The sequence below is a fragment of the Diabrotica virgifera genome, chromosome 1 (assembly GCF_917563875.1).
Source record: "Diabrotica virgifera virgifera chromosome 1, PGI_DIABVI_V3a".
In the NCBI taxonomy this organism is placed as follows: domain Eukaryota; kingdom Metazoa; phylum Arthropoda; class Insecta; order Coleoptera; family Chrysomelidae; genus Diabrotica; species Diabrotica virgifera.
This window is the reverse complement of record NC_065443.1, coordinates 2540277-2555629: the sequence shown is the minus strand read 5'-3', so window position 1 is coordinate 2555629 and position 15353 is coordinate 2540277. Positions and strand designations below refer to the sequence as shown.

General features: G+C 33.4%; 2 protein-coding genes across 2 annotated transcripts in view; one reads left to right on the top strand and one right to left on the bottom strand.

Annotated features, from left to right (window-relative positions):
* The window catches only part of LOC114328012 (disintegrin and metalloproteinase domain-containing protein 10-like), a gene marked incomplete in the record, with an annotated part of 957890 nt that overhangs the window by 162422 nt on the left and 780115 nt on the right, over nt 1-15353 (bottom strand).
* LOC114328014 (glutamate receptor ionotropic, kainate glr-3-like) overlaps nt 1-15353 on the top strand; it is a 29633-nt gene that overhangs the window by 2356 nt on the left and 11924 nt on the right. The window contains exons 2-5 of the mRNA XM_028276753.2: nt 1258-1449; nt 2721-2815; nt 5108-5245; nt 14902-15122. Of these exons, the coding sequence (XP_028132554.1) occupies nt 1258-1449; nt 2721-2815; nt 5108-5245; nt 14902-15122 (646 nt within the window). The remainder of the gene's footprint in view (nt 1-1257; nt 1450-2720; nt 2816-5107; nt 5246-14901; nt 15123-15353) is intronic.

Genomic DNA, 15353 nt, shown 5'->3' with positions numbered 1-15353 from the left:
CATGTGTCACGTGAAAGCACTGATGTGTAATATTGAGTTAATGAAAATTTTTGAAAGAATCTTGTAGGATAATTGTTTAGATAAATATTACCTTATAATCTTTTACAAACTTCCAAAAATATATAGGCCCGAAGTGTTGATGACACACTTGTCTATTAAACTGTTTCAGGATCTATTATATTGTTTTCTTAAATGTGGAGAAACAACACGGGATGATCAATGTAAACTAAAAATTCTACTCATTAAAACGGAGAGGAGGTTAATACAATTGATTAAAATTGTGATTAAACCTAATTAAAAACGTAACACCACTATAATAAAATAATTAAGCCACAAACTGTAAAATTAAAAGTAAATAACAAATTAATTTAATTGTCAATTGTCAGTTGTTAAATATGACAAGAGAATTGACTGACAGCGACATCTCTGGATTGGAATGGTAACTAATTTGCTGTCTTGACCTTGACAATTTACGTGAAACGTCTATGAGTATGTATGGTTTGTGTTTTATACAGTTTTTTAGTTAGATGCATATTTTTAAGGTATTGGAAAAAAACCGTTCGAAAATGTGTTGTTTCAATGAAAATGGTCAATTTTCAACCACGAATAACTCGAATAAGTATTGAGTTGTCAAAAAAAAATTATAGAACAGTTTTTGCTTAGAATTAGGATCTCTAGCAAATTCCGTGGTTATCTTACCAAAAAATTTTCCACCCCTCAGAAGGGGTGGGAACCACCCCCAAGATAAAAGCACACATCGGCATAGGGTAGACTTTGAATTAGGAGATAAGTAGAGGCTAGGCCCAAAATTTCATTAAAATCCATGCAGTAGGATAGAATTCGGAAGTAATATCCTATTCTTGCTCCCATTGACTGGCGTAATTGGTCTATCTGTTCGAATGCCGTCTTTTACTCATCTAGTTTCCTCAAAGAGCTTTACAATTTTATGTACCGTCACCTTACGCATAGGTACCTAGATGGGTTTTTGAAAGTTTTGTTGAACAAGTTGGCTACCGCATTATAAGATCTTTTTCTATCGCCGTAGCCCCTCATCATTTAAACAGTAATTTGCTCTTATTCATTAAAAACCATCTTTATTGTACATCTTTTAAAGACATAAATCAGCTCTCAGCTTTAGCTGTTAATATAATTTATTTAACAAAAGTTTTCAATAGACTTTCTAAATTGCACTGTATGTTTACAGTGTTTTTTATTGTTTTTTATATTTTTTTTTTATATTTTCTATTGTTTTTTTAGGCAAGAGCACTTCCAATAAATAAACCTCTGTGTGATAACAGAGACTTGTACGAATCTATGGACAAGATAAGTGTGTGGCACGAGGGAGAGCAAGAGTTCAAGACGATTTTATGGCATTGTAACCAATGGAGACGTGTAGCTTGGAATTATGGCGCTGATGATGACACTAAAATAAAGGTCTTAACTACTAATGTAAGTATGTATGTAGTATGCGTTTAAACGATTTATAATACGAAAATCGTTTTTGTTTGAAAAACGTATTCGAAAATCGTATTGGTGCTAAGTGGTTTCATTTGCCAAGATTCTAAGAACTTTAATTTCAATTAATAATACTAGTTACGAAATCCCAATCTAGGTCAACTTTTACCAATCTGCTTACTGGATGAAATTTTTTTTTATTAAATTTCATAAATAGACAAATACGACTTGCATGGGTTGCCTATTAAAATATGTTTATAGCTATTCTTAAGGGTGAAGGGGGAACGTAGGGTTTGAAATCAATATTTCAAACACATTTTTGTGATTTTTTTTAAAGTATGGTAGAATTCTTTTATTTTTAAATTAAATAAGCAAATTCAGTACAGTTCAAAGAATATTAAAAAATATATAATGAAAAATATTGAAAAATAATCTAACGGTGGCAAATTTTTAGACACTTAAAATAAATGGATCTTGCGGTGGACATCGGGACTCGTTATTTGATCATGTGAAACAAAACATTCAAAATTATTTAATTTAATTATGAGTTTCTCGATGTAACGCTGTCAAATTTTTCTGACTCAGAAGTCAAAACAACGATTTTTTTTGCAAAAAGAGAACAAAAATCAACATATTTATCGTTTTAAAACAAATTATAAGCATAAAACAAAAAATACCTCTACAGCATTACCTCACGAAATGTTTAAAGAAAACATATACAAAATTTCAGGTGGAGTGGGCAAGTAGTTTTTGAGTTGCAATGTCCACCACCTTTGAAATAAAAAACAGTTTTGATAAAAATGCGATGTAACCCTGAAGAGGCTCAAGCCTAAACGGGGAATAAATAACATGTCTTGATTGGAAAATGCGTTTAAAGTTTTGTCAACCTTTATTTTCCATTTTTGGTATGTCAAATCGTAAAGTGATGCACACCGGAATATGTTCTTGAATCGCGGAGTAATTTACAAAAGAGAATGTGAACAGCTGTTGACCGTTGTTCACTGCGTTTAAGCGCGCTTGCGCAAACCTGCTGCAAAGTGAGTAGAAGGTAGAGATATTCAACATGCTGTATTTCCGATAATCTCGCTCCGATCAATCTGAAATTTTCTGAGGATACTCGTGAAGTTATGTTTTTGCATTTAAAATAATAAAAAATTGAAGATTAAAAAACTATCAAACCATAAGCCCCGCTTCCCCATCTATTGACGTTTAATTATGTATGACTTTAACATTACATGAATCCTCAACCATACAAACTTTTTTAGGGATTACCGTATATTAAACCGTCCAATAATAGTGCAGATATACGGGGCTATGTAGGAGATATATTCGTTATAATAGTAGAAGCTTTTAAAATGAAGTAAGTAACTTTATCAACTCTTATTTTATTTAATATAAAAAAGTTACAAGTACAGTGATGAAAGTTTATGAGCTTATAGTAGAGAGGAGACCGAGAAAAATAATAGAAACAACATTAGAAGAATCGGAAAGTAGTTTTAAAGCTGGTAGATGTACACAAGATCACATTTTTATGTTAAACGATATAATAAATAAAAGATTATCTAGGAAGAAACAAACGTACCTCAGTTTCCTTGATATGGAACAAGCATTCTATAAAATACCTAGATCAAAAGTATGGAAAAGTCTGAAGAACCAGAGAAACTTATACGTGTAACTAAATCAATATACAGAGACACTAAAAATCGTGTGATAAGTAAAAATATGATATCTGACCAGTTCAGAACAACTGAAGGCGTGAGACAAGGGGGAAGCTTGAGCCTATTACTGTTTATTACGTTTATGGACGAAATAATAAAAGAAACAAAAACAAAAGTCAGACCACTACGCATAGGGTATAGAAATCTGAAAAGCACTGAGATAGCAGATTATACATTTGTCGACCATGTAGTAATCTTAGCAGCGACTGAAGACGAGTCATAAAGAAGAGTAAAAATATGGAACACAGTTTTAAAAAAGTATGGTATGACTATGAACAAAGAGAAATCAAAGGTAATGGTAATAGCCAAAGAAAAAGAGGATGTACATGTTCAGATAGATGATACAGAGATTAGACAAGTACAATCATTTGAGTATTTGGGAGTAACCATTGAAGAAACCGGTAGACAGGGAGCAGAGATTAATAAAAGAATTGATAAAGTGAATAAACTGTACCACGCAATAGGAAAAACAATTATTAGTACGAAGGAAGTATCGAAACATACGAAAATAAAGGTATTTAAGGCTATATACAGACCAGTACTTACATACGGATGTAAATCCTGGGTACTAAATAGACAACACAAAAGTAAGATACAGGTTTCAGAAATGAGGTATTTTCGCAGAGTTCAAGGAATCACTAGAAGAGATAGGGTAAGGAATAACTACATAAGAGATGAACTGAAAATCGAGATAATGATGGAGTATGTTGAAAAAAGACAATTAAGTTGGGAGGGGGGGGGCATTTAAAACGACTACAGAAAGAAGTACCAGTTAAGAAGATATGGGAAATGAAGGTGCAGGTGAAAAGAAGTAGAGGAAGACCAAGAGAGACATGGAACGAAGTGATGGCAAGGAATCTTGACAAAAAAGGAATATCATGAAACGAAGCTAAGGCTATGTCACCGGACAGGAAGCAATGGAAGAGATTTGGGCACTGTTAACAGAGCACAAGTCATACCTATACACGAGAGGGTAGAAGGTCTAAAGATTATATTTATATATTATATAAAAAAGTTCAGATCTCATATTGAAAAATGTATTTTACTAAATGAGTACCGGCTAAGCAACATAAGGTATGCGGATGAAATAATAGTATTTGCGGACAACCTAGAAGACCTTCATCAACAACGTTGAGATATCAACGGAAAGAAGAAAAAGCTTATGATCATTATAAAGAAAAAGATAAGAGAAGGTCAACTCTACGTCAATCAAATCCAAGTAGAAAGTGTGATGTACTATAACTACCTCGGCGCCATAATAAATGAAGAATCATCGAATAAATGAAGAATTCATCGGAAAAGCTAGATCCACCTTCAACTGGATGTGAGCCTCTTCAAGAGCCACAACCTCTTTCTTGGTATAAAAGTAAGAACGCTGTGATGTTACGTCTTCTCTGTCCTTTTTTATGGTGTTGAATCGTGGATCTTGAACGAAGATATGTGCAGAAAACTGCAAGCATTTCAGATGTGGCTATATTGGAGAATACTTAAAATACCATGAACTGACCGAGTCAAAATTAAGGAGGTCCCCAGAAGTATGAAGAACCCAGAGGTACTGACCACCAATTCGGACAAATTATGCGCAATTAATGCAGATATGTCCTCCTACAAACCATCCTGCAAGGAAAATATTTGGAAATCTAGGTCCAGGAAGAAGACAAACATTTTGGTTAAACTAACTAACCTAACCTCAAAATCTGGTTCAACACACCATCTATACAGCTTTTTCGGCTGTTGCAGATAAAATAAAGATTGTCATGATGATCGACAACATTCGTCACGGATAGGCACATAAAGCAGATTTAATAAAACACTGCAATTGCAAAAGTGCCTACACATAAGTACAAAAACCAGTGTATAACAAAAGAAAGGTTAATCCAAAATGCCGACCTATAATTTTTCCTTCCTTGATTTTATTGGTTGTTACTTTTTAGCTTTGTTATGTACGACGTCCGTTATACCGACGGAGTTAGTTTCGTCAATGATGGACTTGGTGACATTTATTTAGGAGGAACTGTTGCAACTTCTGACTTAAAAAACATTCAAATTTCTCAACCCTACATGATGAACTCGTAAGTTTCCAATTTTCTTTCACAATTACAATGTAGATACATAATATGCGAAATTATTAAGGGCAAAACCAGACGGACTACTCTGTGGATGCACAGAGTGGCTGAAACAGGCGATTTTCTAGCGCCGGCGACTATACTGCGAAGTGGGTAGTTTGGAAGGTAGGGCAGTCAATGAGAGCAAGAACAGGTTATTACCTCCGAATTCTATCCTACTGCATAGATTTTAATGAAATTTTAGGAATAGCCTGAAAATATCTCCTTATTCAAATTCTACCCTTTGCCGATGTGTGCTTTTGTCTTGGGGGTGGCTCCCACCCCTTCTCGGGGGTGGACAATTTTTTGGTTAAACAACGACGGAAGTTGCTAGAGAACCTAATTCTAAGCAAAAACTGTTCTATAATTTTTTTCGAAAACTCAATACTTTTTGAGTTATTCGATGTTGAAAATTAGCCATTTTCATTGAAATATAACATCTTTTCAAACGGTTTTTTGCGAATATGTACATTAAAAACAATGCTAAAAAAATTATATAAAACATTTTTGTAGCTCATAAAAAATCAAAGAGATTTGCTCCTTCTTCAATCTTCTAGTTATAACACAAAAAGAGATATGGTAGGTAAAAAGAATTTGTTTTTTGGTGCATGCTCAAATCGTTGTATTCAACTTAAAATAACAGAGAAACTGTCGATTTTAGGTGTATAATGCTACCAATACCTTTTATTGTGCTTGAAAAGTCCTTTCAAATAAAATGCAATATTAAATGTCGATTACATTCAAACTAAGCGAGATATGCTGAAAAAAACTGATGATTAACGAATTTTAAGAAAAAAATTGAGAAGTATATTTAACCCCTCATCCACAAGAATTTAAATGCATCGTTTTTCTTCTACAATACATTTTACTACAGTGTTATTTTATGTTCAAAAAGTTGAGTGGGTTTAAAATGAATGGTTTTTGAAAAAAAATAAGATCAAATTATAGAGCGCATATTTAAATTTTCTTAAAAATCTTCCTTTTTCTCCATGTAACTTGAAAATGATAAGAGATACTGTCATAAAAAATAAACTCAGAATGTTTATCTAGAAGAAACCTACATTTTTGTATGGCATCATTTTTTGGCATCTCTTATCATTTTCGAGTTACATGAAGAAATAGGAAGATTTTTAAGAAAATTTAAAATTGCGCTCAATAATTTGATCTTATTTTTTTCAAAAACCATTCATTTTAAACCCGCCCAACTTTTTGAACATAAAAAGAACATTATAGTAAAATGTACTGTAGAAGGAAAACGATGCATTTAAATTCTTGTGGATGAAAGGTTAAATATACTTCTCATTTTTTTCTTAAAATACGTTAGTCATCAAATTTTTTACAGTTTATCTCGAATAGTGTGAATGTAATCGACATTTAATATTGCTTAATTTATAGGTTTTTTCAAGCACAACAAAAGTTATTGGTAGCATTATACACCTGAAGTCGACCGTTTCTCTGTTATTTCAAATTAAATACACTGATTTGAGCATGCACCAAGAAAACAAGATTTTTTTACTTACCATATCTATTTTTGTGTTATGACTAGAAAATTCATAAAGGAAAGAATCTCTGTTATTTTATAAGCTACAACAATGTTTTATATAGTTTTTTTAGTTAGATGCATAGTTTTTAAGGTATTCGCAAACAACCGTTTGAAAAGGTGTTATGTTTTAATGAAAATGGCCAATTTTCAACCAGGAATAACGCAAAAAGTATTGAGTTTTCGAAATAAAGAATATTAAACAGTTTTTGCTTAGTATTAGGTTCTCTAGCAACTTCCGTAGTTATTTAAATTTAAGCAAAAATTTTCCACACCCGAGAAGGGGTGGGAACCGACCCCAAGACAAAAGCACACATCGGCATAGGGTAGACCTTGTTTCTTGGGCTATTCCCTATTTACTGTGAAAATATCACGTAAATCGATATAGTAGGATGGTATTCGGAGCCACATACCCTCATTGACTGCCCTAGTTGAGGCCTCAAGCCGTATTCCTCACTAACTAAAATGACCCTTTTAATTGCCTTTTGTAATTCATATATGCTACTGGTAAGGATTACCCTGTCATCGGCATATTTTTATTTTGTTCGTTAACTCACCGTTTATTTTTATGTCCTCATTTGCATTTTCCGCACATTTTTTAAGTATTTTCGCGGAATAAATATTGAAGAAAAGTGGGGAAAAGGGTGCGGCGTTTAATGTAATGAGTGAGAAAAAAAAGTAAGTCTGTTCAAATGATTAAAAACTTGCCAGCTAATAAGTTTTTAAAAAAGTGAGTTCGTCAAAGTCAGTGTTTGTAATGTCCATAGTGTTTAATTCATATTTTATAAAATTTCAACCCTTTTCAAAAAAGACCAATAAACATAAACTCCATAAATGGAATTAAGAAGAACCGGACAAAAGCAGCTATATATTACAGAAAGAAGCACATAAAAATCAACCAGTACATCTGGTATCCTACAGCCATAAAATAGTTTGATACCATTTTTAACACAAAAAACACACATAATGACATTAAATATATCTAATCATGTTAACTTGCAACCCCCTTTAACGGATATCTTATCGTTTTGTTTTCTACAACAAATAATAAAACCTTTTTTGGCCTAAGATGGGACCCCACTATTTAACGTAAATAAATAAACAATATTGTGGGTATTTGTTTTGTTCAGCTCAATGATGGGTTCAGACGAGGAAGGCCTCCTTTCTCGCCAAAATGTATAATAAAATGTAAATATAAATAGAGAAAATATTGCTTACCGCATTTATTCTTTTCGATAGGGCTACCTTCTTTAAAATCAGGAACAAATAATTCAAAGATCCCGTCCCACGCTTTACCTTTCAATGCCCTATAATAATACCCTCGGGTTCTTTTATCCAATATAGCCGGTCTGTTTTGGACTTCAATTAACAATATTTCGGAATCAAAATTCATTTTACGTGCTCACTGTGTAAACTTTCGTCAATATCTGTGGCAGCTAACACAAAAGTGGTCCGTCTGAATAGGTTTTGCGACTAGTGGCCGCCACTAGCAGTGAGGATCGGCGATTGTGCCTGGGCGACTGTGACACAGTCGCTCGTCTGGGGTGTAACGCCCACTCCACATAAGAGTCCACGTAAAATCATCGGAAGCTACTCTGTGGATCCACAGAATAGCGCTGCAGAGTGGTTCGTCTGGTTTTGCCCTAATAATTTCAGAGTGTGTGGACTGTATTATAGGGTGTGGTTCAAAATAATTATACTGGGTTGGGAGAAAGTACGGAACCAAGCAAATATCTTTGAAATGAAAAGAACAATATTTATGAAACTTTGCACGATTTATGAAAATACCCTTAACTTATTTAATTTAAATGGGACACCCTGTATATTCTTGCGGATTTTAAAAGAACTTGTTATTTTTAATTCATACATACCAAATTTGGTAGAAAACATTTGTTAAAAAGTGTCTGTAGATAATTTTTTGTAATAATACAACGTAGTAGGAAATAAACGAGTACCATCTATACTCTATACTATCTATCTTCTTCTTAAGGTGCCGAGACCGTTTGTCGATCGTTGGCTCTCATGTTGCCCAGCATATTAATAATTGTCTTATTTATACTGATATTATACTGTAGACTAAAATTGTTGTCTACATGCACTGCATGACTTATTTGAATTTAGTATTGTAGGTAAAGCTTGTACTGAACTAATTGACAGAATTAAGTTAGTTGTATTAAAAATGGTTCAGTTAAGTGAAAAATATCGTATTGAAATATTAATGATAATCAGTTATGGTGAATTTTCATTTTTTGGAAGTGAATTTTCCAAATCGATGGATTGGACGTAGAGGATTCATAGACTGGCCCGCTCGTTCTCCAGACCTTAACCCGTTAGATTTTTTTTCTTTGGAGTTATCTAAAATCACGTGTTTACGTTAGGCGACCAACATGCTTGCAGGATTTGAGACAAAGAATAATAATTGATTAATGTGAACTAAAACGTGGAGAAATCTTGCAAAAAGTGACTCACGAATTTATTTATAGGCTTGTACGTTGTCAGGAGGTGAACAGCAAACATTTTCAACATTTGAAATTATTTTTTTTATTTTTAATATCATTGGTCTAACGTAAATAAATTAACCTATTTATTAACTGTAAAGAGATTTATTTCTTGTTTTATTAGTTTTTTCTTCCAAACTTGATATGTATGAATTAAAAATAACAAGTTCTTTTAAAATCTGCAAAAATATACAGGGTATCCCATTTAAACTAAATAAGTTAAGAGGATTTCCGGTGAAACCGGAAGTGGAGTAGTAACAAAAAATATGGCATCAATTGCTTTTGCGTCACTGTACTTGCATGCAAAGTTTCATAAATATTGTTCTTTTCGTTTCAAAGATATTTGCTTGGTTCCATACTTTATCCCAACTCTGTATAGGGAGATGTACTTAATGTTATATAGACAATAGCATAATCAAGTTCATATTACTGTGATTTCACTTGCGGCCTTGACCTTGACCTAAGAATTATGGCAAGAATGAATGAAAATCTTGGGTATTAAGAAAACTCGCACTACGCCTCTCCATCCACAATCAGACGGAATGATCGAAAGACATAATAGAACTATTTGTCAATATCTTTCAATGTTTGTTGCTGATAATCAAAAAGATTGGGATACCCTAATTCCTCTGTTCTTGTTAGCCTACAGAAGTTCCGAACATGAAGCAACTGGTTATTCTCCATCGATGATGATCACCGGAAGAGAAATTAAGCTTCCTCAAGATCTTATTTTCGGAAGATTGCCTCCCTGCGAAGAAGAACCTTCATCCTTGACCTACGTTGAAAACTTAAAAGAAAGATTGGAAAAAGCCTACGAATTTGCTCGTAAAAGTTTGAAGATTCAAAGTGATAGGGCTAAGTCCAGGCTCGATATGCATGCTACTGGGACAATTTTCGAAAGAAGTGACCCAGTATGGTTATACAATCCCACACGAAAGAAAGGACTTTGTCCGAAACTTCAACGAAAAGGCCCGTACACCGTCTTGAAGAAAATAAATGATCTAGTCTACCGCATCCAGTTTTCAGCTAGAAATAAACCCAAGGTAGTTCATATCGAGAGATTAGCCCCATATCATGGAACTGATCCACCCTGTTGGCTTCAACCAGACCCTGATAGACCAGTTATTCGAGGCGAATAACTATAAAGGAGGGAGCAGTGTTATGACAGTTCCGTAGATTGATCCTACATAGAAAGAGTCCCTCGACATGAACGAAGAAGTAGTCACGTACGAGAATGTTCTGGATGTCATGGAATAACCCAGAAATGTCTGGTGACGTCTAGAACGTCAGAAATCTATATAAACATATGTGTTTGACATTTTACAGTTCAGTTGTAATTCAGATTTTGAAGTTTGCATTTATCAGTTTGTTAAAGTATTGCAATTTCTGTTCGAGTTCAATAAAGATATTTTCAAGAAGTGTAACAATATATTATTTTTCGCACGTGAAAAATTGAACAGTTAGAATAATAAAATTTGGGGTAGATCGCCATGCAAGGTCAAATGCCATCCCGACTGGACTATTAAGACAAACATGTTTATTCTACTTTCAGATGCTGTCACCTCTAACGCTTCCATAGGTATGGCGACTGATGCCCATTTTACAGGGGAACCGAAATAGGAATAGACGTTATGCGTTACTGAACCCTCTTTATTAACAGAGTGGAGGGTTACACAGGAAACTAGAATAGATTATTTCTATAGTATAAAGAATTTATAGCAACCGAACATTATAATAGTGAATAGAATACTAGAAGCGCCAAAAATAAATCAAAATAATTCATCTACATCAATGAACTGTTAAGACAATAGCAATACTGTATAAAGAACTTATACACTTCTAAAACAAATATCTTTTCTCTCTTCGTTCTTTTTCCAATCAATTTGAAATGTGTTTTAACATAAAACTTTGCAATAAAACACCTCTCAGCCTCTTTTCTTCTCCCCAAAAACGAATTCCATTCAAACTATTGTGGCGTAATTGTCTTTTTACGCGGTTGACTCTACTATTTTATTTATTTATATCTTTAGGCACTAAGTTTAATTTAAATAAAGGAAGACTTACTTATATTATTTTATTTACATCACTTATTTATTTTGATAATTACAAATAACACCAACTAACACATCTAATTTATTTACAACTCAAATTTATGATTTAATTAACTAAACATAATAACTTCGATAACTAATATATACATTTCATTAAATCCGACTCGAATACAATTATATCACGCGTCGCGGCTCGTTCATTGACTGACTCCCTGCTGCTTAAAAATCATCCGCTTATATAGATACGGCTCCGCTTCGAGAACATTTGGAAGGCCTGAGGCACGTCTCCGCCTATCATCGGGAAACTTCTGGATTAGCGGAGACATTACTCGTCGATGACGTGTCGCTGTTGTTTGTTGACTGCTAGGGGCAGGACCGGCCTCAGTTAGAAATTCGTCACACTATTAACAAAATAGTAATTTGCGAAGGTTCCGCTAGTAGGTATTTCATCGGTAGTGAAAGCCTGAAAGTCTATTTTAAAGGACTTTCAGTCGATCCTTCCATCATTCGAGATCTATTCTAAGCAGTGACTGAGTTTTTGATTCTCGGTACGCAGCTTAAAGACCAAAACTTTCGTCATTAAAGTGTATTAAAAGTCAATATTAAGTTTTAACTTCAAATGAAGTTTTTCTACTAATCAACTAACTGGAAAACTTGATTGACTAGCGGAATTAACGGCGGAAGATTGACGTTGGAACTTAAGTTTGCAATTAAAGAGAGGTATTCTTGAACTATTCTGCCGAAATTAACAATGAAGAAGTACAGACACAAACGATATCTTGTCCGAACGTAAATTGTGTAAAAGCAAGGGAAAATATCAGAATATACAGGGTGAGGCAGATAAACGGCCTATTAGAAATATCTCGAGAACTAGAGACAACAGAATCGTGAAAGTTTGAATAAAGCGGTTTTGAAGAGTGGTTGGTCTAGTTAATGAAAATATTTTCATTTATTTGCTACTTTCGGTTATACCGGAAGCTGCTTGTAACTGTATTAAATAGTGTGATGTATAATGCCTTTTAGGTCCAAACTAATTAAAACTCTCTTTCTTGGTTCAGATACATTATATTTGCATTCAAGTCCATCAATGACTAACTATAACAACGTGTTTACATATAACAGTAACGACCTAGTACAATAATTAAATACTGAGTACAATAATCTTTCTCCACCGAGTTAATGTTTATATACACATTTAAATAATAACAAAACATGACAATTCAATGTTACTTGCGGTTATTGATACAAGAACAGATACTACATGGATTAATGACTTTGAATGAGTTTTAAACATATTTTGTACAGGGTGATATTATAATACCACATAACGTCTTTAACGGGACACCCTGTATATGTTTACATTTGTGGATTCGCCTCGATGTCTTCGATTTTAAAATATAAGGTTTTGTAATGTTATGCAGGGTAGGTAGTTTAAAAGATAATTACGTTATTTTTCTTAATTTCGTAGCAACACTCACACCCTGTATAATTGTAGTAGTTTGAGATCAAAAACTCTATTTATGTTCCAATGACTTTTAATATAGTCTACTATTCTTAAGAATTGTTCTATAGCTAAATTTTTAATTTTAGTATACAGGGTTGGTCAAAACTCTGAATAAGTATTTTCTGAGTTTTCTTAAATGGAACACCCTGTATTTTAGTATTGTAATAAAATGATATTTTATTTCACTTTTTTATTTCTTAAACATTCCCTATACCTAACTGCTTTAATTTGTGAGATATTGATGATTGATGATTGATGAGATAAACATTAATTGCAACAAAAAATACGTGAAATTTTATTAGGTTGGCCGTGAAAATATTCAATCACAAATAATTTTTCGGAAATAAATACATATTAATCTAGACTGATTATTAAAATTACCAATAATAGTTGAGCTATCAAAATACCTACGTAGTTAAGATTGTTGGTGCGATTAACAATTAAGCACAAATTAAAGCAGTTAGGTATAGGAAATGCTTAAGAATTAAAAAAAATACCCTAAAATATCATTTCATTACAATACTAAAATACAGGATGTTTCATCTAAGAGAACTCAGAGAATACTCATTCCGAGTTTCAACCAATCCTGTATTCTAAAATTCAATATTTAGCTATATTAATAATTTTTAACAATAGTAGACTATATTAAAAATCATTTGAACATAAATAGAGTTTTTGATGTCAAACTACTACAATCCTACAGGGTGTGAAAGTTGCTACGAAATTTAAAAAAAGGCGTAGTTGTCTTTTGAACTACTCTGTATAACATTACTAAACCTCATATTTTAAGAAAGAAGACGTCAAGGAGAACTAGAAAATATAAAAATATACAGGATGTCCTATTAAAAAAAACGAAATTATAAGCAACTTTCGGTATAACCGGAAGTAGCAAATAGATGAAAATATTTTAATTAAATAGATCACTCTTTAAAACCCCATAATTTCAATTTTCATGATTCTGTTGCCTTTAGTTCTCGAGATATTTCTAAGAGGCCGTTTATTTGCCTCACCCTATATAGTACGGGAGGTGGCATTGTGTTTTCGCAGGAACGAGATACCAAATAAATTTTATTTGTCTTCTTGTTCTTCTTCTTTTTCAGCCTGTTTCAGAATGTCCATCCGCTCCTGGACAAAGGTCTCCCCACGAGTTCTTCATTCTTTATTATGATATTATTTAATTTGTAGCAGTCGAATAATTGCTGATAGTCAGTACACTCCGACCGTTGGAAGAGACTGGAGTAGATAGGAATAAACAGGAATATATAGAAATAGACAGGAATAGACCTCAAGCTGCACGCAAGCCAGAGAAATGATGCAGAATTCATTCGGGGCTTAAATTACAGAGTTGCCACGGTTCTTACAAATATTGACTTATTTATTTTGAAACGTTGTTTACATAAATCATGAGTTGCATGTAATTATTTAAAATTTTTAAATTTTAACTATGTAAATTTGTCATTACTCAAGAGATAAAACTTATGATAAAAGTCATTTTGTAAACAATACAAACTGGAATTGAGATAGAGCTTTCACATTGAGAGAGCTAGGCGTTCAAGACGTTGTGAGATGGACAAGAGCATGACGACGCATGTGGAGAGAAAAAATGGGCGAAGACACAGAAGCCCAACACCAAGCGGCCCACAGGAAGACCCAAAAAGCGATAGTACGAGAGCTGGCGCTAACAAAAAGCTCTGGTTCGCAACAGAGACTGGGAGGGTTAACAATTAAATATTGGGTCGGATGTCTGACTTCCACGCAGGTATCGAATCCCAGCGCCGGCAAGAACATTTAGACATTTTTAAAAATAATGTCTATAGGCCCCAGGTTGACTCAGCCTGAATAAAATGAGTATCTTGGGTATAACCAGGGGTTATAATAGGCGGTTGAAGCGTAGCTCGTAGAGATAGTAGGCTACGTCAGGCAACGCCAAAGCAGCGTTAGCGGTATCAAAACGGAAGACTATTATTCTTAACAATTAAAAATTAACAGACTTAAGCACATGTTTTTTCTCATACGTAATTAATTTTCAGCTATAAACTCTACATGAAAAAACCCAGGGTGGAGATAGATTCATATTTTTACATAAAATCCTTTTCCAAGAACTTATGGTTTGTATCTTTCTTAGTTTTTTTTACGATGTCTATTACGATCTGGGCAACTGGAAGATTATTGAAGAAATATAAAACCAAAGAACCTTGCGTCTCTTTACCTATATGCCTTATTGGAGCGATATCTGGAGTGCTGAACCAAGGTAAGAGTATTTTTTGACTGAACAATTTCTGTTTAAATACCTATTTAATCATATTATGGTAAGAAGAGTCATATTAAGGCCATCGGTACATAATTCGCAAATATTTTATGGCTATCCCTACTTTTTCTGTCTTTACACGACAAATTACGTGTAGTAAAATTCTCACTGGTATGGATATGTAAACATTACTACTTGACAATGTCATCATTAACGTTAAAGAGATGGCTTTTA